This window comes from Pteronotus mesoamericanus, unplaced genomic scaffold (genome assembly GCF_021234165.1).
Source record: "Pteronotus mesoamericanus isolate MK-2021 breed Mesoamerican mustached bat unplaced genomic scaffold, CSHL_Meso_final contig_20, whole genome shotgun sequence".
NCBI lineage: Eukaryota > Metazoa > Chordata > Mammalia > Chiroptera > Mormoopidae > Pteronotus > Pteronotus mesoamericanus.
Window position 1 is genome coordinate 21,217,345 of NW_026555085.1, and position 23,181 is coordinate 21,240,525.

General features: G+C 39.6%; 1 protein-coding gene across 2 annotated transcripts in view; it reads right to left on the minus strand.

Moving 5' to 3' along the window:
- The window catches only part of ELOVL5 (ELOVL fatty acid elongase 5), a 76,246-nt gene that overhangs the window by 28,344 nt on the left and 24,721 nt on the right, over positions 1–23,181 (minus strand). The window contains exons 2-3 of one of the 2 annotated variants that reach the window (XM_054569489.1): positions 2,109–2,219; positions 172–237 (exon numbers count right to left, since the gene is read on the minus strand). In XM_054569489.1, coding sequence (XP_054425464.1) covers positions 172–229 — 58 coding nt within the window. In that variant the 5' untranslated portion in view covers positions 230–237; positions 2,109–2,219. The remainder of the gene's footprint in view (positions 1–171; positions 238–2,108; positions 2,220–23,181) is intronic. The other variant, XM_054569488.1, reaches the window with a different exon arrangement.

Genomic DNA, 23,181 nt, shown 5'->3' on the forward strand with positions numbered 1-23,181 from the left:
GCAACAACAGCGGAAGACTTACCCAAGCCCCTTGCTATCCAGGACAAAGCATTAGTCTTATCATAGAAAATGCTCATGGTTTCTAGAATCTCATCATGCAACATTTACAAGTGGCTATGTCAGGGAAGGCGGGGCAGAGGGAGAAGTAAGCGAAACCAAAAACCACCTTACCTCGGGGGCCTAGCCATGCCTTGAAATAGGTACTAAGTGATGCATCAAAATTTTCCATTTTAAAACCTATTAAAGGAAAAAAAAAAACCACATTAAGCTCGACTCAAAATGCTTTTTATGCACTATTTTTTCATAAAAGAACAAGAACAAATTCTTTTCAAAGAATATACTATGGACAAGGTTAAATTCCTTATCCTAGAAATTTTTTTTAACTCACAAAAGTAACTTATGTGCTAGTTGAAATTTGAAAATCAAAAGGAAAGACACAATCCTGTGAATTCACTTTAGAAGTGCCAGTCTAAACTTTATTTTTCTCAGTTCCATAAAAACTCTTTCGGTGACACTGAAATCTCAGTGGGGAGAAGAGGAGAACTGGATTTAAAGGCGGCAGACAGGAGTTGATCCCATCAGGGCAAGAAGCAAAGCCTGAGCTAAGACAACAAAGGCAGGAAGAGCTGTATCAAAGAAAGGAATGCCACAGTAAGATGGTTTTCTCTGCTTGTCATGTCTATTATTATTTTTAGTACCTCATTCATGCCCACAGTAAAAAATTCAAATATTAAAAATGAATAGAGGGATAAACCAGGGGCACTTCTGGTCAAGATGGCAGCACAGATGAAGACTTCAGGCTCAGAGAAGATAAGGAACTGGCCTCAGGTCATTCAGCCGGTCAGGGCCAGGCACCTGACTCCCAGCCACACCACTACACCTGTGTGGGCAGGAGCCCTGGGCCCCTGCAGTCAGTCCCAGTCTCTGGGGGAGGGTAGAGGCTGGGGGAGGCGGGGGTTACAGAGTATCTCCTTCCAATCAACAATTGTGCCAATCAACCAATTAAACCCAGAATGCTTAAAAACAAGTAGTGAAAACAGCAGCAGAAAAAAACGAATAGAGGTGGCAAAAAAAAAATCTCATTACTTCCTTTCAACCACAATCCCTAAAGCCCCACTGTCAGAAGGAACCTAATGGTTAAGATCTGTTGGGTATATTTCCCAAGATTTTTCCCTTTTGAGCACAAAAGAAGTCACACCAAATGGATGTTGTTGCAATTTTGGACTGTAGATATAGATTATATATTAGCAGATGATTAAGTTTGTATTAAAATTAATAACCTGATCATAATAAGTGAGGAAGAACAGTTTTTCATAAATCTTTAATGTTACTGTATCATATTTATAAGTATGATGTACTTGGCTGTGTGTAAAATATATTTGTACTCTTGTGGGGATCGGTCACAGTAAAAAAAGCTTAGAAAAGATACTGTTTTACCACGAAATGTACATAGTAAGTCCTCACTTAACATCGTCAATACAAGCTGTGGCAAAACAACGAATAAATGAAACCAATTTTATCATAGGCTAATTGATATAAACGAGAGTTAAGTTTTTATGGCCTCTCATCAACATTATAATGAAATGACGTTATTCCAGGATCTGCTGTATATTACTCGCTTGTTTTCACTTAATAAAACATCTTGAGGATAGTATATCAATAGTTACTGATCTAATTCAATCTTGTAAGATTTCATAAATCCCTACAGTTCCCCTTTATTTAAGACTTACATTTACAGGGTAGCTAGGCATCTTTTCATATACATTAATCAGATTTTCTATATTAACATTAGGAGGCATACACTTTCAGCTTTTCTGGTCATTACTCTTACAGATATAACCACAAACGTTTTACCTTCCAAAAGCAAAGGCAAAAATTAGCTTTATTAACTAAGCTGTTAATCATTTAATGCTACTCCTCTTCCTTGGCTTGCCACACTGAAGGGTATGTATTCTTTGGCTAATTCGTGAAATTATCTAGTGGGCTCTACCAAGCCCACTGAGAGACAGAGATACATGAAGCCATCAATGACAGAAAGAGCAGAAGCTAGCAGGGCCCTGGTCCTGACATCTGTCCAGCCCTGGAAGGGACATCAGGGAAGTACTCACTCCTTCAACCCACGGCTGGAAACCAAGAAGGCACCACACACCCAAGTGCCAACAGTCAGGTGTACCACTTTTGTCCCTGAATAGTTACACAACCAGGCCACGAGGCTGCTTCTGAAATTCAAAAATTAAACAGCTTTTTAACATACCGCATTCTTCAGATCATTCTTATCCTGAGCTATTGTTCTCCCTCAGACTGAGTCTTTTTCAGAGGACAAAATCTTAAGATGTTCTAGCTTTGCATTTGCTCAACAGGATCCTCTTATTTAAGGATTCCACCCTTAAATTAGAAATGCTTTATCTATGAAAGGCTGTAAGAAACCCTGCAGTTTAAAAAAACAATAGCCTTAAAATGCAAATTTTGGGAGACAAACATCACGTTTTTGTGAAATCTAAATCACTAACACAATTTAATGTCATCTGTGATGGATGGTAGGTCATGTATATGGAGGGCACAGGGTCCCCCCCGCACCTCAATCAAAAGCAAATAAACATACTGCTCAACGAGGAACAAGGTAATAAACACTGAGACTACTGAAAGAAAGCATTACGGATGGACAAGCTGATGGACAGACTTACTTACCTTCTTCCAAATCTAGACATTTTAAATCTAGACCGTGCTATTACTTGCTGGGTATTACTAATGGGTCTAATACTCAGGTATTAAGCATGAAGGAGCTAAGAGCAGGCATAACACACTGGCAGGTGCTTAGGTGGTTCAATGTTGGGTTTGAAACTTATTTTTTCCACTTACTAACAATGTGACTTTGGACACTTTACTTAACCTCCCATCTGTAAAATGGGGGAAAGAGTAAAATAATTCCCCCTAAAGGTTGTTAAGAAGGTCAAATAGTGTCCTTAAAGCAGTGCCTAGCATGCAGTAAGCGCTCAGTAAACGCTTCCCACTGTGTGTTTGCCACAGGTTCAGCTCCATAATGAATATGCCAACCATGTGTGGGCACCAGACTTCTCAGCAGAGACTTGGCTGGCACCGTCCCTGGCCTGGTCCACCAAATGCCGTCAGTGTGCCCCCAGTAGTGGTGATAACCCACAATATCCACTTCAAGTTCTAACACACCTCCAGCCACAAAGGTGGAGTTGATAACGCCACAGGAGGGCTGAACTTGTCAGTCGGAGATGACAAGGCTCAAATAAACATACTAATTAAATACACAAATATCAAACATCTATTGTGTACAAGGGACTGCTGAACTGGAATAAATGCAAAGGAGCCTACCTGGAGGCCTAGAACAAACTAGACCTTCACGATGGGGAGAGAAACGGAATGCCATAAACCAAACACAAAATCCAGTTTGCAAAAGAGTAGATGTTAGAAATAATGCGTACTAAAACAAGCTATACATACCCATTTAATACCAAGCTGTAAATAAAGTTCAAATAACAGTATGCTGGAGTCTAACATCAGGAATGTCCCTGACAAAAGGGAATCATTACAATTTTTAACTAAGAGGCCTTCAGAGAGCTGTGACCAGTTTTGGTTTAAGGAGGAGACAAAAAAAGCTGGAAAATAGCTGTAAAGAAATGTTAAAAATGATAGGAAACAGACCTGTGGGATGGAGTTGGGAGGATCATGAGAGGAAAAAAAAATGAGGCCCTTAAGGAAGTGGTATAAATGAGCTATCATTACAAGGACAAAGCTGAACTTGAGAAACTAGGCTAGCATCATGGCAACAGAAAAGCAGCTTGATTAAACATACGGTGAAATTTCAGTCCAAGTGCACTGAACCCAGCAGCGGGCCACCAAAGAGTGTGGAATTTAGTATTTAGAGATACTGAAGAATTGTTACCAGCCATCTGTCCTGAATCACCCAAGTCTAAACCCGTCTTGAATAGACGCCCCATGGAAGCTGGCAAGCCCAGGAGCACTCTTGTCTTTCTCAGATGGAACATCTTTAAGCAAAAGCACACATGAGAGGTGGTTTTGTCAGCCACAGCACATCTGTTCTTAGACTGCATTTCTCCTCGGCTTGAGAATTCTTCTCTTACATCTGCAGAACTTTCCACAAGACTCAAACACATAAAATAGCTAGTGAAACATTCTCTAAAAAGACACACGTAGAAAGTAACCATAATTTTCAGAGAGCTTCTCGTTATTCCTGAAATGTCTGTGTTGAAAAGGAAGGAAGGATGTGCAGAGGTGACCCCTGGAACACAGGCACCTGATGAGTGGAGTCCTGATCTGTGAGTCACAGGCCTGGTGCTGTGCTGGCCTCTGCTGTGGTAAAGGGTTCCCCCGAAGGGCCCCCCACCACACCCACAACCGGACGTGAACTGTAACCTTCTCAGACAGGCTATTTGTTTTTGTACAGGTTACCAAGAGACAGAGTCACCAAAGGTTTGCTTTCACCCTTTACTCTGCACAATGTCATGTTTCTGTCTAGCCAGCCACATATCTAACATCCCTAGCTGCCATGTATTCATTTTTTTCACTCATACTACACACTTACTGAGTGCCTTCTATGGGCTAGCAAGGGAGGCACTAAAGGCCCTGAGGGAACAAAAATTCCAGGCTGGGGTAGAAACACACACACATAAAATATCATGTGACGTAACTGAGGGCAAGAAAAATTAAAGCAGGGGAAAGGGGGTGGGATCACAGAGCAGGAATACACTTTGGAAAATGCAGTTAGAGGGGCCACCCTGAGATGGTGACAACAAAGCAGAAACCTGAAAGCAGAGCACAGGCCACTTATCAGGAGAAAGGGCGTTTCAGTAAGAGGGGCAGGTGGGTGGAATAATGCCCAGGCCAGGGCTGCTTGGCATGCACAAAGACCACAGGCCAGGCCAGGGAGCAACTCGGGAGGCCTGTCCTCCACTCCCTGCAGGGTGCTCAGACCTGGCTCAGAGGTGGTCCACAGACATCAATCACACAGAGCAAATGCAGAGAGCGTGTGGCCAACAGTCTGGGAACAGAAGCGTGCCAATCCTTAACTGCTCTCACTGCCACCATCTCCTGATGCTCCTGGCCTGCCAGCCCTGTGCCCTTTTCCTTCTCGTCTCCCTTGCCGAGCCTATCTGCTGTGCCACAGGAACAGCACAAAAGGTGTCAGCAAATGAATTCTTCACTACCTGGCTGAGGGCAGCCAGCCAGCCCTGCTGGGTGAACTGGGTACTTGCAGAGTGGCCCATGGGCCAAGCCATGCTCTTCTGCACTTTTCTAAAGGAAAGAGAGAGGCACAGGGCCCTGAAAAACCCTTGATACTTTGCCTATTGATCTGAAATCATGGGAACAGCATGACCCACTTTGCACAAGACGTCTAACGACGCTGGCAGGGCTGCAGCCTGCCGGACTGCTGCAGTCCCCACCTTCCAAGCTGCACGTGGACCAGTGACATCACTTCTCAGTAACCCGCGGCACTCTACAGACAGCTTGGGTGAGCTGGGCCAAGTGGGAACACAGCTGCTCTGTACAATTGTACTAGCAGGGACCAAGCCCAGGCGCTGGGCCTGTGGAAGAGGAGCTCTGGTCCTAAATGCAGCAAAAGAATAAGCCATTCTTTGATCTGGCTGGTTCCCCACATGCAGACAGGAACAAGGGCTGGTCAGCACCTCCCAGGAACCAGATCACACTGACACCAAGCCAAGCATGGTGTCCCTACCTCTGTAGATAGGAGTCCCTGGCACCCATTCAACCCATGGGGCCTCCCAGGGTTACAGGTCATGACAAGGAGCCATAGGATCCATTAAAAAAAAAAAAATTGGATGGAACTGGAGAGCATTATGCTAAGCGAAATAAGCCAGGGAGCGAAAGACAAATACCATATGATCTCACCTATAAGGGGAACCTAACCAACAATACAAAGATGCAAGGAAAATATGACCAGCAACACTGAAAGGAAAAGAAATCAACAGAGACAAGAGGGAAGGGGGGGGGGGGGCAGGGAAGGGGAAGGGAAGGGGAAAGTCAAGGAACATATAGCAAGGACTCATGGACAAAACCAAAGGGGAAGAGCTGAGGGAGGGAAGGAGGAAGGGGGCAAGGGAAAGTGGTGCGGGGCGGGGAGGCAGAGACAAATGTATTTAAAAAAAAATAATAAAAAAAAATTGAAATTAAAAAAAAATCCAATCACAACAGTATCCAAAATCTATTAACTCACTAGTTCCAGGGCCAGACACAGAAAATGATGACTATGAAAACAAGAGAAGGGTAGAAAACACAGAGAAGTAAGTATGGAAATTAGAATAGATTTTAAAGAATTCCTCTTTTATGCACATTTTTCAAAAGCCACTTCCCACTATCATATTCAAGAGTATTTTTGGTTACCATGCAGCTGTGTTATAATTGTGCCTAACTGTAAGTCTCTCACTAAGAAAACATATTAATTGGGCTGGTCATTCTCTATAAATTACCCTATATTAAAAGAGGATGTTGGTGAGAATTCAGCAGTCACCTAAAGTAGGTTAATGCATGTGCCCTGGACACAGGACTAAGTGTTTTAGGGTTGAGGTGAGCCTCAGGCCTGAATTCAAAAGAAACATTGGAACATAGCAAATATAACCTGGAAATACTGATGCACAAAAGCTGAATCCCCCAAAGAGCAGTGCGCATGCAGAAAACCCACCTGTCTGTTCGTTAGCTCTCGGCAGGAGCAGAATGACCAGGTGAATCATCTGCATGAGGTTAAGTAAGCATTAGTGTTCACTTTGATCTAATATCAAACAGTTTGCTGGAGGCTTATGGGATAAAAAGACAAGACTATAAGCTTTAGAGCAAACCAGCCCCTCACTTTCCATTTAGCTCCCAAAAGGGACAACAAAATATAAGAGAATGGCGAGGGCGGTCATGGGGAGACACCAATGGAAGAAGCCTGCTGAGGTTACTGAGATGGCAAAGTCAGTTGCTTCCATCACAGTTCTCAAGATGAAGTTGAGAACTGTGATGGAAGCAATTTATGAAGCTATCTGCCTTGTTAAAAATGCAAATGCTAATTATTTTGGCCATTATGTCTGGAGAAGGAGAAAGCCACTCGGCAAATGAAAAGCACCGGGATCTTAAAGCATATCTATTCTAAAGAGTATCAGGATTTTTTAAAATTATTATAGTAAATAAAGTTAATTTCCTAAACCCACGACAAGGGTATTTTCTGACTCCCGAGCAAATGAGAGCTTTAGGGTCAAACCTTGGTTTTTCTTGCTACTAAGGCAACGATAGCAGAGAGCAGTCAGTTTGCTTTGAAAGCCCCGTTTCCTGTGAAATCATGTCAAGCTGCACTGCTTTTAGTTTAAATATGTGTTTATGGCAGATGTTACCTACTGTTTAGCGTAACTTTCTCATCATATCCTGCTTTATTAATTTATTTTTTGAATTGTCACAGTTCCCCTACAGATAGGTCGACTGAGCTGGCCTTACAAGTGACAAGAGGTCAGGATGAAATTTCCTTCTATTTTCTGTTCTCTCCTACCCATCCATCCTTTGTAACAGTCAACTTGTGTTAAGAAGACATGGGAACAGCTTCAGATTGGCTGCCAATAACACAAAAAATTAAATGGCACTTTAACTTGGCAGTCACACGCTGCTTGGATTTAAAAAGGTTTTTCTACGTTGGAGAAAACCTGCTCAAGAATGAGAGGAAGAAAATAACCATACCTTGGTCAGAAATATTAATCTATAAAAACACTGTCATAAAGTCCATAAAGAACATCTTAGTACTAGCACACAGAACTGACAACAGAATCCCTTTAGAATGTTGGCATTTAAATAAATAACTCTGGATTAAATGTTGGTTGGAGAGAACTATCTGCCACATCAATGGTGGAACTGTAATTCCGACAATCCAGAAATCTAGGCTTATTTTATTTCCCTCACAGAATTCCCCTACTTGCTAAAAGCTCAAATTCTAAGGGCATAACAAATTCTTGTTAATAATGACTCTCTGATAATCAGAGTCATTTTTTCCCGTCATAGATTATATAAGCAGAAAAAGAACACAGCCCTATTTGGGGCCTTAGATAAATATTGTAAGTGCAAAATGTGGGCACTTGTATGCACTATGAAATACTGTTACCCAAGCTCCAAGGTTAAAGAAGACTGAACAACTTCTTTAATGGATATTTGAGGGAAATTTTTAAAACTTTACCTTTTACAAAAATAAGATTAGACAGGTTAGGAGATAAGCCCCACCTCCCACTCCTTGGTGGCTATCAGTTAATTAAAAAGTATTATTTTAACCATTCCTGGAGAAGGACCTGTTTAAGAGCAGTAGAGTGGTCTTAAATGGTCTTAAATGAGCCATCTGTAGTTCTTTTTCCCTGTCTTTGACCATTTTCCAAGGCCCAGATTAGGTGTTACAAAGGTACCCTTCGTCCTCTTGAGCCTTCGCTGTCTGGACAACTCAGCATAGAGCAACTTCAATTTTTACATGACTTAAGAGGCTTACATTTTCAGGTACGATGAAACAGTTTGTACCTTCTCGGGTAAAGCCCAAATCCAATTTGTTCTATGTGCATGATAATGATCTAAGGGTGGATGCTATAAATGGGACAATATACCAGTTATTTCAAAATAACAAGGAGGGTTTTTTGACCTTTGCATTAATTCAGATATTTTATTTTTTAGTTTCCAAGGAGTTAGATTTTGTTATCATTAATGTTTGTATCAATATCAGTGTTGCTTGCATTTATAAACATGTGCTTGTAATAAAAATTCTACTTTTAAGAATACAAAAATAAATAAATAATTAAAAAAAAAAAACAAGGAGGGAAAAGTGTGAAGCACTGACACATATGAGCCCACAATGGCAGTTTCCTAAATAAGTCCTAGTTACAGAGGGCATTTCCTCAGAGAAAAGATCCTCCATGCTAGTGGTCTGAAACTCTCAACAAAGACATTCTGCTCCTGTTTATTGTATGATTAGTAAAGGCATTTTATAAGGCGTGAAAGAAACAAGTAGCAAAAGAAAGATGTACACACATACCTCTTAAACATTCAAAAAACATTTCTCCACTCAGAGAGTTGTATTTTTCTATTTTTGGGATAGTAATACATAGATACATGTGACCTAAGAAACTCAGATGTAGATAATTTTTTCAGCAGCAGAAAGAGGCAGAGAAACATGATCTCAGAATGTATTCCAGGGGAATTCTTACAGTTAAAGAACAGAATATACCATCAAATTCAAAATTCTCCCTCCAGTTCTCAGCAGGGGGAATTAAGGGACCCCACACCCCAGTTCATTTAACCAACAAGCATTTGGAGGGGGTTTACTGTAGAAAATTACTCTTGTAGAATTTTATTACCTAAAGATGATGACTTAATTTTTATTTGATACAAGAACAAGTAACAGTGATGATTTTGTTCTGGTTGAAGTGCACTGTCATTTGGAAAAAAACAATGCTAACCCACACTAGAATGCTCCTTGCTGGTGGATGAAGGCCAGCTTGCTGCAGATGGACTTCGTTCTCACAAACAGCCTGCTGACAGTAACTAATTAATCTCCACAAGGCTGCAGTGAGACAAGGTAAAAAATCCATCAAATGCTGGGAGCGGGTCATCTCCATGACTTGTTTTATTTCTATGCTCCCCAAACATCCTCAGAATACTGCCCTTCACTGGTAGAGTGAAAGCAGTTGACGCACTAAATTAACAAAGACCTTATGAGTGACCACTATGTGCCAAGCAGAATATTGCTCATTAGGAAAAGGACAGTGACAGGGTATGACCTCTGTCCTCCTGAGACGTAAACCAGTAACAGTAGTAAGCAAAAGACACCTGTGGTCAATTGCTTGTGCGTAGCAATGGTTAGGAACACCCACTCTGGAGCCTGACAGTGGGCTCAAGTCCCTGCTCCACAACCTACTGTATGTAACGATCTCAGGCCAAGTTACTTCACCTTTTCATGCCTTAATTCCCTCATTTGTAAAATAAGTAATTTTTTACAAGCACCTACCTTCCTCATGCGATTAAGTAAATTAATGTTATGTAAACTACTCAGAATAGTGCATGACACATGGTAAGTGCTGCAAAATGTACTCATCATTACAAAGATCTTTGGCACTGACCAACTTCGCATTCAATGTTTATGAATGAGTTTTTGCTAAGCATAAATCTGAATTCACGGCAAAATTCATGGGCAATGAAACTTGCTCACGCCCATACCTCATGGCTTTGTTATTCTCTATTTTGGATGGAATCACATAATGATACTTGTGAATCAGGGTTTTTTTTTTTAAGAGTCATCAGGTACATTCCTCTAAAACAGTGATTTTCAGCCTTTTTTCATCTCATGGCACATATAAACTAATTACTAAAATTCTGCAGCATGCCAATAAATATATTTTTTGCTGATCTGACAACAAAATAGGTGTAATTTTGATTAATTCACATCAGACATAGTTGTGTTGGCTGTTGTCATTTTCTTATTTGATAATGTAACAGAAAATTGGTACTGCATATTTTAAAACTGGTACTTCATGTTTAAGAATTATTGCAGCACAATAGTCGAAAATCGCTGATCTAGAGCATTGAGGGGATGTGGGTCAATGACTTCTCTGTGAGGTCAGTATCCATAACATCCTTAGGACAGGGCAGAGGTCAGTCTGTATCTGATATGCCTTTTCAGCATTCCCAGAAGCTAGCATAGTATAGTAGAAGTCCAATGAATTCATTCATTTACAACAATTAGAGAAGTGGCTGAATTACCAAAGGCCATGGAGCTTGGGTGGAGCCAAAGTTTGAATCCAGATCTACCCTGTGACCTACCAGTCTTAAAATACCTCATATATGGCTTTTTGAGAAAGCATCTTCACATGGTTATTGTTAAGAAGAATGTGTATTAGTAGTGCTTGAGTTTATATAGCTTTAACCATGAGAATAAGATACAGAAATAACTTAATTTTAAATAAGTTATTTAAAACTAATTTGATAATGGTACTAATGGTAATAGAGGCCTTAGAAATCTCTGTAATTAAGATCTATGGGAAGACAGTGAAAAAATGGGCAGCAGTCCTTCTTGGCCTCGTTTTCACATGTTCCTCATCACTGCCATGATATCTCAATCAGTGATAAAATTATATGTTTATTTGTTAAGTATTATAATTATCAGTTATACTGTAATTATCTGCTCATTTGTTCACAATCCCCATTAAGCTCTAAGCTCTTCCAGGGCAAAACCTCTAATGTTCCCATTTGTATCTCCACAGAGCCTGGATCCACGCCTGACAGAGTGCTGATTACTGGTTGAAACCGCGAATGAATGAGTAAAAGAATGCATGCCGTCATGCCTTTAGTTCCATATCAATGGCTTCTCAAATCTGTCAGCAACTCAAAATTACCTAGGACCCTCAAAAAACAGATTGCTAGAAATTCTGATTCAACAGTCTATAGAGTCTGAGACATTTGTCTTTTTGAAAAGTTCCCTGGGTTATGGTGATGGGCAGCATTCTTTTGGAATGACAGCTGTATATAAATTTCACTTTTGGACTCTAATAAAATTCCCTGCTGTTCTTGAAGTTAAATCACCCATATATTGATACCACTACACTCATAGAGTCTAGACTGGGTTGGTAGTCAAGGACAGAATATATTTCATTCCTACAAATTTGGTTATAATTCCCTCCTTGCTTTAATTCCATTATTTCCTTTCAGACCATCTTTCAAGCTGAAACAAAACCCCATTGAATTACTAATCAGTTCTCCTATCTCTCAAACACTGTGTTACATAGTACATACCACATATAATCAATATGCATTAAGTAGTGTAAGCTCATTCTCCATTCTGGAATGTTGTCAGAAAACATACTATTGTCAGTAGGAGGGATCCCTTAACCTGTCATTTCATCTCAGTGATGGTGGGGAACCTATCTACTCATTCTTTGTAATCCCCAGCTGCTGTTCTTAGTACAGAGGAATTTAGTAACTAGTTGTTTAATCATATGGAACTGGGATGGTGTGGGGTGCCACCAAGTAAATGCCTGCCACCACCAGAAATCATGGCACATACTTGGCCACATCCAATTGTATATACACCTTGGAGGGAGACAAGGTGAACGATGGGAAGAACCTGGACAATGGCTGAGATGTCGGCTCCGGCTTGGGTGCCGTTACCGTCAGTCCTAAAATGAACCACTTTCTATTAGCTTCACTACCTGAACTAGAGGATCAAGGTTTCAGGTTAATCTGGTATCTGTGGAAGGCAGCCTGCAAGATGGTCCCCAACAATCCTCTCCTGAACTGAACCCGGGTTGTTTGAGCAACCAACAGAATGGAGCAAAAAGGATGGCATGTCACTTCTGGGATTAGGTTATCAGACAGTGACTTTCATCTCGGTCAGGCAGTGTGTTTCTGTTTCTCAAATCACGAGCTCTGGGGGAAGCAAGCTGTGCTGTGAGCAGTCCTCTGGGGAGGCAGGCCCCCTGCATGACCACCTGAGTGAGCCTGGAAGCAGATTCTTTGGCCCACCCTCACTCACATGACTTCAGCCACACCGGGAACCTCATCAAAGACCGGAGCCAGAACCACAGGGCAAAGCCTCTCTGCAGTCCCTGACCCTCAGAGCCTGTGTGAGATAATAAATGGTTACTGTTTTAAGCTGCTAAAATTTTGCAGTATTTTGTTACTCAGCAGTGCACAAAAGACCTAGAAACTAATGAGGTCAGTGGTGCTGGAGAAAGAGGTTTTTAAAGTCAACTCTTCTTCCCCTTGCTAGCTTTCCTTTTGGTTACTACACATAACCAAGGCATGGCCTTAAAGAATAAATGCTCCCTTTTTGATTTAATTGAAACTGAGAAGGAAATAAAAAGGCCTGTTATCTAAAGTATAGAATTTGGTTATGAAAACAATATATTTATTACTAGCCTGAAGCTTAACAGACAAGGGAGCTAACATTTATTATCTGTTGCCCACCTAGCTTTCCAAAGACTCAATAAGGAATTATCCTCATTTTATAGATAAGGAAACTAAAGTTCAGAGATTTTAAGTAACTTGGTCAAACAACAAACAAACAGACCCATTTTAGTTAACTGTAGGTTTATATGACTTACGGTGGCCAACTGTCCTGATTTTTTGGAACTTGAGTGTTTCCTGGGATGCAAAAACCAAGGGGAAAAAGTCAGGAAAACTCCCAGGACACTGGTTTACCCTACTATGTCCAAATACCGCACTCTTTGAAAATCACCACACAGTTGTTGGTTTTTTTAACCATACAGTTAATTTTTTAAAAGTACACTTTAAAGCTATCATTTTGGCAGTTTATAATCTGCAATGAATTTTGAAATGTCACTGATGAAAATGAAAACCACAAGTCTTTCTAGTCTTTATCTCACAGTATCCAAGAAAAAGTTTTGTTTTTGTTTTTCTGTGAAGGAGTAAAACAATTACTGTTGTTATGACACAAACTAGCATGGAAATTTTTCAGTGTAAAAATTTCTTCAAACTTGTTTCAAAGCAGCAACCTAGTCACAAAGCACAGACAGGTACACCCTCGGGCCTCCAATGCAGGCCCTTCCAGCAGGGCTGGCTCAGAAGGCCCCAGGCTCTACTGTGTGAGCTTCCAGCAGAACTGTACACCAAGTGAGGTGCTCCGGCAAGAGGGGCAGATGGGCTCACAACTCTCTCTTCTACAGAAATCCAGAGACAAACAGTTAAAACCACTGGGAACTTCTGCATTAGCAGTGCACAAGTGGTTTTCATACCTGGTAGGTCAGCAGGACCAACTATTACCAAGTTGGCATAGCCCAAACAGCCCTGGCCCTTTTTCCTTTAAAAAGAACCACATAACATCCACCAGGATGGCTAAAATCTTAAGGACAGGCAATAACAAATGCTGGCAAGGATATGGAGAAATTGGACAGCTCGAACATTGCTGGTGGGATTGTCAAATGGTACATATACGTGCTGTAGAAAATAGTTTGGTGGGTCCTTGAAAAGTGGAACAGAGCTACCATGTGACCCAGCAATTCTACTCCTGTGTGTGTATGTGTTTGTGTGTGTATGTGCATGTGTGTATCCAAAAGAGAAATGAAAACATATGTCCATGTAAAAACCTGCACAAATATTCACAATGGCACTATTTCTAATAGCCAAAAAATGGAAACAATCCAAATGCCCGTCAACTGATGAATGAATAAACAAAATGTAATATATCCATACAACAGAATGTTATTCAGCCATAAAAAGGAGGGAAGTACTAATACATGTTACAACATGGATAAACCTTGAAAATATTATGATAGCCCTGGCTGGTGTGGCTCAGTACATTGAAGATAGGTCTGCAAACTGAAGGGTTACCAGTTGGATTCCTGGTTGGGGCAAGTGCCTGGGTTGTGGGCTGTGTCCCCCCACCCCCCGAGTTTGAGGAATGCGAGAGGCAACCAGTTGATGTTTCTCTCGCACCTCGATGTTTCTCTCCCTCTCTTCCTTCCTCCCTCTCTCTAAAAATAAATAAAATCTTTTAAAAATATATATTATACTAGAAAAGTCAGTCACAAAAAACACATATTGTATGTTTCCATTTATATGAAGTGTCCATAATAGGCTGACCCACACAGACAGAAAGTACATTAGTGGGTGCCAAGGGCTGGGGGGAGGGGTGATGGGAAGGAAGTAACTGCTGACGTATATGGAATTTTTGAGGTAATGAAAATGTTCTGGAATTAGATCCACTTAAAAAAATAAAAATAAACTTTAAAAATGGAAAGGTACTTTTAAAAAAGCTTTAAAATATTACATACTCAACCCCACTTGTAGAATCTTTATACATCTGCATTAAGGACATAAAAAGCATTAAGACTGACCTGTAAGATTATTATCAGTGGTATACCAGCAGAAAAATGGGGGAGGGAGACATCTATAAATATCTATCTAAAAGTAATCTGATAAATTACAGTGCAGGCATATAAGTAAATATTATGCCATCATTAAAATCGTTGGGCATTTATTCCAGAGAAATGAAAATGTTTGGTCATACAAAAACCTGCACATGAACATTCACAGCAGCTTTATTTGTAATAGTCCCAAACCAGAAACAACCAAGGTGTCCATCATCCTGGTGAATAACTAAACTAACTGGTACATTCATACTACGGAACATCACTCAGCGATAAAAAGGAACACACTACTGATAAACTTAACAGCATGGATGAATCTCCAGAGAATTGTGCTGAGTGAAAAAAAGCCAATCCATCTATACAATAACATTTTCGAAAAGATAAAATTATAGAGATGGAGAAGAGATTAGTGTTTGCCAGGGCTAGAGATGGTATGAAGGCAGGAGGAAAATGGATGTGGCTAGACAGGGCACATGGGCTGACAGAACATGCTGTATCTGGTATCTTGACTATAACAATGTCTGTATCCTGGCTGTGATGTTGAACTGCAGTTCTACAGAATGCTACCACTGGGAGAAACTGAGTAAAGAGTACTTGGAATCTCTGTATTATTTCTTGCAACTGCTTATGAATCTAGAATTATCTCAAAATGAAAAGTTAACATTTTTTAAGATTTACAAAAGTGAGAAAAACAAATCAATGTACAAGACTATGCCTTTGGTTTTTCAAAAAATTCAACTGCCACCCCTACCCCCATGGCCCCCAACCCAATGATACATGGCTGTGATTTTTTGGGGCATCTGTAAGTACTTGCAAAGGAAGCAGGTTGGGGCTGGAAAGGAACAGGATGAACTATGAGTCCATTCATGAAACATTGGCCCTTCCTTCACCTCCATGTTGGTGTTTTCACAGTAATCTAATTAGCTTCCCAGTAAACATTTATCCAGGCTATTCAGGCAATGGGGAATACTGTTTTGATCCATCTAATGTTCTGATTCACTTCAAGGTATCATACATCTTACACAAGCCAGTTTTCAGAGTAAGAAAATCATTGAATACATCAAATAACATCTTCCTGAATAAAATGTAATCTTCGATGATTCAGCGACATTTTGTGATCTTGAAGGGTTTTGGAATCAGAATCATGAATGCCAAATCCTGTTTTACAGAACTGTGGATGAGCAGACATAGATAACTGAAATAAATCTGTAAATTTACTATGTTTCTATACTTGAAATCACAAGTTCCTACTATCAGTTATTCCCTTGCCACTTCCTGTTATCCTCATAAATGGAACAGAGAAAACTTTAGATAAATTTATGGAGCTATCAGATTTGAGATTTTTAAAAAAACTTTTTATTTATTTTTTATTTTTTTCAGAGAGGGAGAGAAACCTCCATGTGTGAGAGATATGCAGCGATCCCCAACGGGGTGGGGAGGCCGGCCTGCAACCCAGGGTTGTGCCCTGATCAGGAACTGGACTGGTGACCTTTCAGTTCATAGGCTGGCGCTCAATCCACTGAGCCACACCAGCCAGGGCTAAAAAAACTTTTTAATTGAGTTTGCTGGGATAATATTGGTTAATAAAAATTATGTGTCAGGTGTGCAATTCCTCAGTATATTGTATTGTGTGTTCTCCACCTGAGATTTTTTTAAATAATGAAATATTAATAAAAGCTTTTTGCAATAATAAAAATAAAAGAAAAAGCAAAACAAGAAATTTTTTAAAAGATTTTGCAGTATGAAAAATAAAAACTGGTGCCCTCTACCTTTTGGATCATTTTCTTGTCAATCCACTGGAAAAAAAAATAGTGGTTTAAGAAGCACTTTCATAATGTGATGGAGCCCTATCATTATGTGATTCCACAGTTTACTGGCGTGAGCACTGTGTTGGAATCACACAGGCTCAGCTGTGGGCCTTTTGCTGCCTCTCGAAAGGAAGGAGCCATTCAACTCCCACTGCTCTCTAAAGGACAGTGGACACTTTCCAGAAAAGGCTGAGATGACTTCTTCTGTAACCCTCACTGGAAGTTCGCCAGCAAGATTAGATCTCTTCCTAGCAATGCTCTTCTTCTTTTCACCAAGTGCTACTTCTAACAAATGTGCCACTGTGCTTAAACCCCCCTTGACAACTATTAAAAATGAAATACTGAGAATTAGGTCCTAAGATGATTATTTTATTGGAAATGCAGGTATTTTAGCAAGTCATATTAATGTAACTGAATATTCTGACTGGCTAATAACAAGATTTTCCCTTCATTTCAATTCTTCCCAAGTACCAATATTCAATTCCAAGCTGTCATAAAAGCCACCTTTCTGTAACAAAATAAAGGGTAGCCAGTGATCAAATTAACATGAAGCCAATCAGGTGCCTTACCTATAGGCAGAACACCAAGGGAGAGACATTAACAGATCCCAAAATGAAAGTGAAGGACACAGTTGAGGGGAAAAAAGCTATTTGCGTATAGACCTTGTAAAAAATTCTTTCTTGGAGAAGTCAATCAGGTGAAAATTTTAGGAAAAAGATTTAGGTTGTGAAGTAGCATACACGATTGTTTAACAACCTGCCTTAACTTAGCACCAAATGTGTTTAGGGCATTAGAGTAGGCAGCAGGGATGGAGAATGTGGTCCTTTCCCTTAATCTCAGAAATCTAGCTGTCATCCTGTTGGAACCCATATTTTTAGCTCACTTCGAAACACAGAAATACAGCACAGCTCCACAACAGCTCAACATCCCCCCCCCCCCCAAGGATATTTTATTGGTGGGGAAGGAAGACAGATACAAAATGACACAAACTATTCTACTTTGATTTGGGAAGGCTGTCACACATTTTCCCATGCAGAACCAAATGAAAACAATTACTTGGAGAAAATTAATGTGACTACAGAAGCAGTAACATGTTTAAAATGTATTATGGTTTCTTCCATAAATTTTTTTTTCCATCTACATGAATAATTTAATATATGCCACCAGTCTGTAGAAGGGAGGGGAGAGTGTTCTAAGTCAGCTCCAGGTTGCTGTAACAAAATACCATAGATTGGGTGGCTTCAACAGAAATTTATTTCCATCGTTCTCAAGGCTGGGAAGTCCAAGACAGGTGCCAGCAGATTCACTTCCTGGTGAGGGCCCTCTTCCTGACTTGCTGACAGCCACCTTCTAGCTGTATCCCCAACCTCACAAAGTAGACAGGGAGGGCTCTGGTCTCTTCCTTCTCCTATAAAGACACTAACCTCATCATGGGGGCTCCATTTTCATGGCCTCATCTAAACCTAATTACCTCCCAAAGGGCTCACCTCAAAATACCAGCACAGTTGGGGTTAAGGCTTCAACACATGAATTCGGGGGGGTACGCAAACATTTGGTTCGTAACAGAGAAGTAGTCTTCCATTTAAGAGGTAAAGGGAGTCACTGTTTACAGATTCCATAGAACACTGCTACTTAAAAAAACCCCAAAAAACTAGTCTCTAAGGTGAATCATTTTTATTCATTCATTCAAATTATCAAAACACATAATCTCTACTTTACAACAGGGTTGTGTTCCAGATGTTACTTTGTAAACTAGTTATTTGGACTTCGAAAAATTGTTTCCTGATTCTATTTTTTATAAAAATTATGTTATGTTAGTTCTTAACCTTTTGGGATTCCCACACTAACTGTAAAAAAAAAAATCAATTAAAGCAAAAGACTGCTCTCTCCCCAAATGACAAAGAGTTTGGATAAAAGTAACATTCAGAGTCCCCCATATCCTAGGGACCCTCAGTCCCCAAATTAAGAACCTACTTATGTGTGGTTTACTAGATCTCCAGATGAGCCCTAAACTAAACATTCATAATGAAGTAGAACATACACAACTATGGATCTTCACTATTTCTATGAGGAAATAGAATCTAGTTTGTGTAATTTGAGCTACAATCCCCTGGGCTCTGAGAGAACACTGTAATATGATCTTTGGTATGTATGCTGCTAAATCTGTATAGACCCCAGTTTCCTGATCTATAAACATGTGCATAATAATGCGTATACCTCATGGGTTGTTGTGAAGATTAAATGAGAGTCTATGAATCATTTGGCACAATTCATAAGCACAATTCAAGACAGCTATTTTTAAAATTACCATCAGCAAATACCCAGTGAACATACATTTAATCCACTGTGGTAGTTACTGGGACACAAAAATTCACAAGACAAACCAGCCTGACAAAGAAACCTAAATCACTAATTTAAAAAGGTATATGCATTCCTGTGTTTATTTTAGCATTATTTACAATAGCCAATATATGGAAGCAACCCAAGTGTCCACCAATAGACAACTGAATAAAGTTGTGGTACATATATACAATGGCATTATTACTTGGCCATAAAGAGAATGAAATTTTATCATTTGCAACTTTGTCATACTTTGGGGCATACTTTGTCACAGCATCTCACTGTATTGTAGTTAACTATAATGCACAGGGGAAAATGGGGATAAAAAAAGAACAGTTGATTTTACATAGGGACAAGATGTTTGCTTCAGAGTAATGCTTGAGTTAAGGCTTGCCAGTGGGGAAGTGGCATGGAGGGGAGAGAAAAATGAGGTTGGAGAAGTGGGTAAGGGCTCTAGTTTCCAAAACAGTGGAGGGTGCTGAGAATAGGGTGTGAAGGAGGCTGGGAAAATGTGAACCAGGTCAAGCCAGTTAAAGACCTACTACAATAGTCCACCATGCAAGATGGAGAACATCCTAAGGCCATGGAGGGGAGGGATGGGCAAGGCGAGGGACAGGAAGGAGTCCAAGCTTCTGGCTTCTTACTCTGTGCCCTGGATAAGGGTGGTATTTGATGAGTCAGAGTGTATAGGGGCAAGTGGGCTGGAATAAGGGAACAAGCAAAGTTCCTATCATCTAGAAATGGACTGCCCTGCTACTAATCTTATCAATCACAGATCCATTATACAGCTTCATATGTGCCTGTTGAATTAGAAGGCAGGCCATGTACTTTGAATTACTGGGCTGCAAACTAGTGAAAATTCACTGTATTGGTATGTTCACTTATAGAGGGAAACTTGTTAAATATAAGTTGTTCAAGTTTAAACTGGGACCTAAGGCATATATTTGTTTAAGGAAACTCTTGTCCTAAGAGAACACTAAGCCAGCTATGTTCTACCATGAATTACACACTTTGAGAGGTTGAATTATTTAGCAAGTTTCTATTTCCCTTCGCTAAATGGTCTGCTAATGACTACTGCTATGAGGAAGCTTTCCAAAGTCATTCTATCACATTAATATCTCTCCAAGAGAATCTAATAACCATTTAGAGCCTCATCCAGCCCACTATTTCAAATGATTTTTTAAATTTTCAAGTCCTTTTCTTTGAAGATCATAATGGTTATAATAACTAATACTCAATCCGTACTATGTGCCCGTAGTTGTTCTGCTATAAATTTACAAGGATAATCTCACTTAATTCTCATACCAGCCCTTCCACATATCCCCGTTCCACACCGAAGTACCTGGAGGCCCAGAGCAATTAAGTCATTTATCCAAGGCTGCACCTCTGGCCGGCAGGCAGAGTGACGCCAGAGTCTGCTTGCTCTTTAACCACTACACCTATTTTCCTTCCCATGGTACTATAAAATTTTAAAAACAGATACTTATTAAAGAAAATCTTGAATGTAGAGAAAAGCTTTATTTCATTTTAAAGTAAAAACAAAAAGCAACCAAGAATGTGGCAGAATCAAATGTGGCAAAATTCCCCCTCAAATGTAGCTCCTTCAACATTTACAAGCAAAGAGATCTTGGACAAATTCCGCTGTGAAAGTCTCAGTCTCCCCTCAACTGCAATATCCCTCACCTTGAAAAGGAAATCACAATAATTTGAGTTTTGGAGCAATATTTATATAAAAGTTTTAATTATTCCTCCATTAGTCATTTAATCTGCTTCCATAATTTTACTATTCTTAAATGTTGTAATATTACAACAAACATCTTTGTATAAACAACTTCAGTTGTATATTAAATTATTTCCTTGGCTGAGAGCCCCAGAAACTGGGCAATTAGGTCCAAGGGTCTTAATATATACCGCAATATTTTTTTTCCAAAACATTTTTACCTATTAATGTTCCCATCAACAGGGTCTATGTGAGTAGTGTATATAACTGCACCCTGGCCAGCAGCAGGTATTTTCATGAAGGAAAAACATTTTTTCCCACTAATTTAGTCTCATATGAAATGTCCTATGCATATATTAAAAATATAAATCATACATGAATCTCAATGGTTGAATAAATGAACACTGAACATACACTGAAAATTTGTATAAATAAGGGGTTATATTAAAAATTTATAAAGAACTCATACAACTCAACATCAAAAAAACACATATAATCCAATTAAAAAAAGGCCAGAGGACCTGAATAGACACTTTTCCAAAACAGACATAAAGATGGCTAATAGAAAAGATGCTCAATGTCACTAGCTCAGAGAAATGCAAATTAAAACCACAATCTGCTATCACCTCACACCTGCCAGAATGGCCATCATCAATAAATCAATAAGAGTTGGCAAGGATCTGGAGAAAAGGGAACCCCTGTACATTGTTGGTGGGGATGCAGATTGATGCAGCCACTGTGGAAAACAGTATGGAGTTTCCTCAAAAACTTAAAAATAAAACTTTTTTTTTTATGACCCAGTGATTCCATTTCTGGGTATATATCCAAAGAACCCAAGTCACTAATTCAAAAAGATGTATGCATTCCTGTGTTTATTTTAGCATTATTTACAATAGCCAATATATGGAAGCAACCCAAGTGCCCACCAAGAGACAACTGAATAAAGTTGTGGTACATATATACAATGGCATTATTACTCAGCCATAAAGAGAATGAAATTTTATCATTTGCAACAGCATGGATAGACCTATAAGGTATTAATGCTAAGTGAAATAAGTCAAAGACAAATACCATATAATTTCACTCATATGTTGAATATAAAAAACTAAATAAATGAACAAAGGAAACAGAAAGACTCAAACAGATAACAAACTGATGGTTGCCAGAGAGGAGAGGGTTGCGGAAAATCAGTGCAAATGGTGAAGGGATTAAGAAGTACAAATTGGTAGTTACGAAACAGTCACAATGATGGGAAGTTTAGAGAAGAGAATATAGTCAATAACATTGTAATAACTATGTACGGTGCCAGCTGGGTACTTGAATTTTGGGGGCGCTCACTTTGTAAATTATATAATTGTCATATACCTGAAACTAATATAAAATATAAATGCCAACTGTAATTGAAAATTAAATTGAGAAAATCTGTATAAATAAAAAACCATTTTTGGCTAATACATGGAACAGTAACATGAGTAATAATTAAATTCTGTGTATCTTACACTTCCTAAAGGATTAATTTGTGTATATAAGCTCATATTTGTTAACTGATCACTTATGTTAACAGTATTTCTTTCACTCAGGTGATTAGTACAGGTGTTCCACGCTTTTTCAAAGTTTGTGTTCCACCACTTCACTTTAAAGTACATCTACTGCACTAACAGGAAGAAATCTGAAGAGGATTTTTGTTTTTATGAAAAAAGTTGAAGTGAAGATAGTGTTCAGGTTTGTTTCGCAGCAACTACATTCAGCATCTCAGCATCAGGCCACCAGAGCTTTGAACTGTTTCTGTGAGCATGTGTGCTTTCTCTCAATTAATTTTGTGCAACTGTTAGCAACATGTATCCTAAGGTATCAGAGAAGCTTAGGAGAGTTCCTAAGGGTGCTATGCTTAGTGTAAAACCAGATGTAAATAAGCATTTCTGTGATTGTGAATGAAATAAAGATGTGTGTGTGTATTAAATTTGGGGTCTGGGAACCAAGTTTTTTCATATAAATCAATAGTGACTGCTTCTTTGCTTTATGCCATCTCAGCGTACCAAAGGTTTCATAGGAACACTAGTTTCGGATGCCGGGGAAACCTGTAAATGGAACTGTCTGCATTCCACAAAAATTCCCCCTCAAATCAAGGAACTAAGTCTAGTTACCAGTGTTTTGCATTTTTTAAAGATTTTATTTATTTTTACAGAGTGGAAAGGGAGGGGGGAGAGAGAAAGAGAGAGAGAGAGAGAAACATCGACGTGTGAACGATATGGATCAGCTGTTTCTCATACACCCTCAGCCAGGGACCCAGGCATGTGTCCTGACTGGGAATGGAACTGGTGGCCTTTCAGTTTGCAGGTCAGCACTCAATCCACTAAGCCACACCAGCCAGGGATAGTTACCAGTTTCTAAAAAACTTTAAGAGAAGCATTGCATCTTACATAAA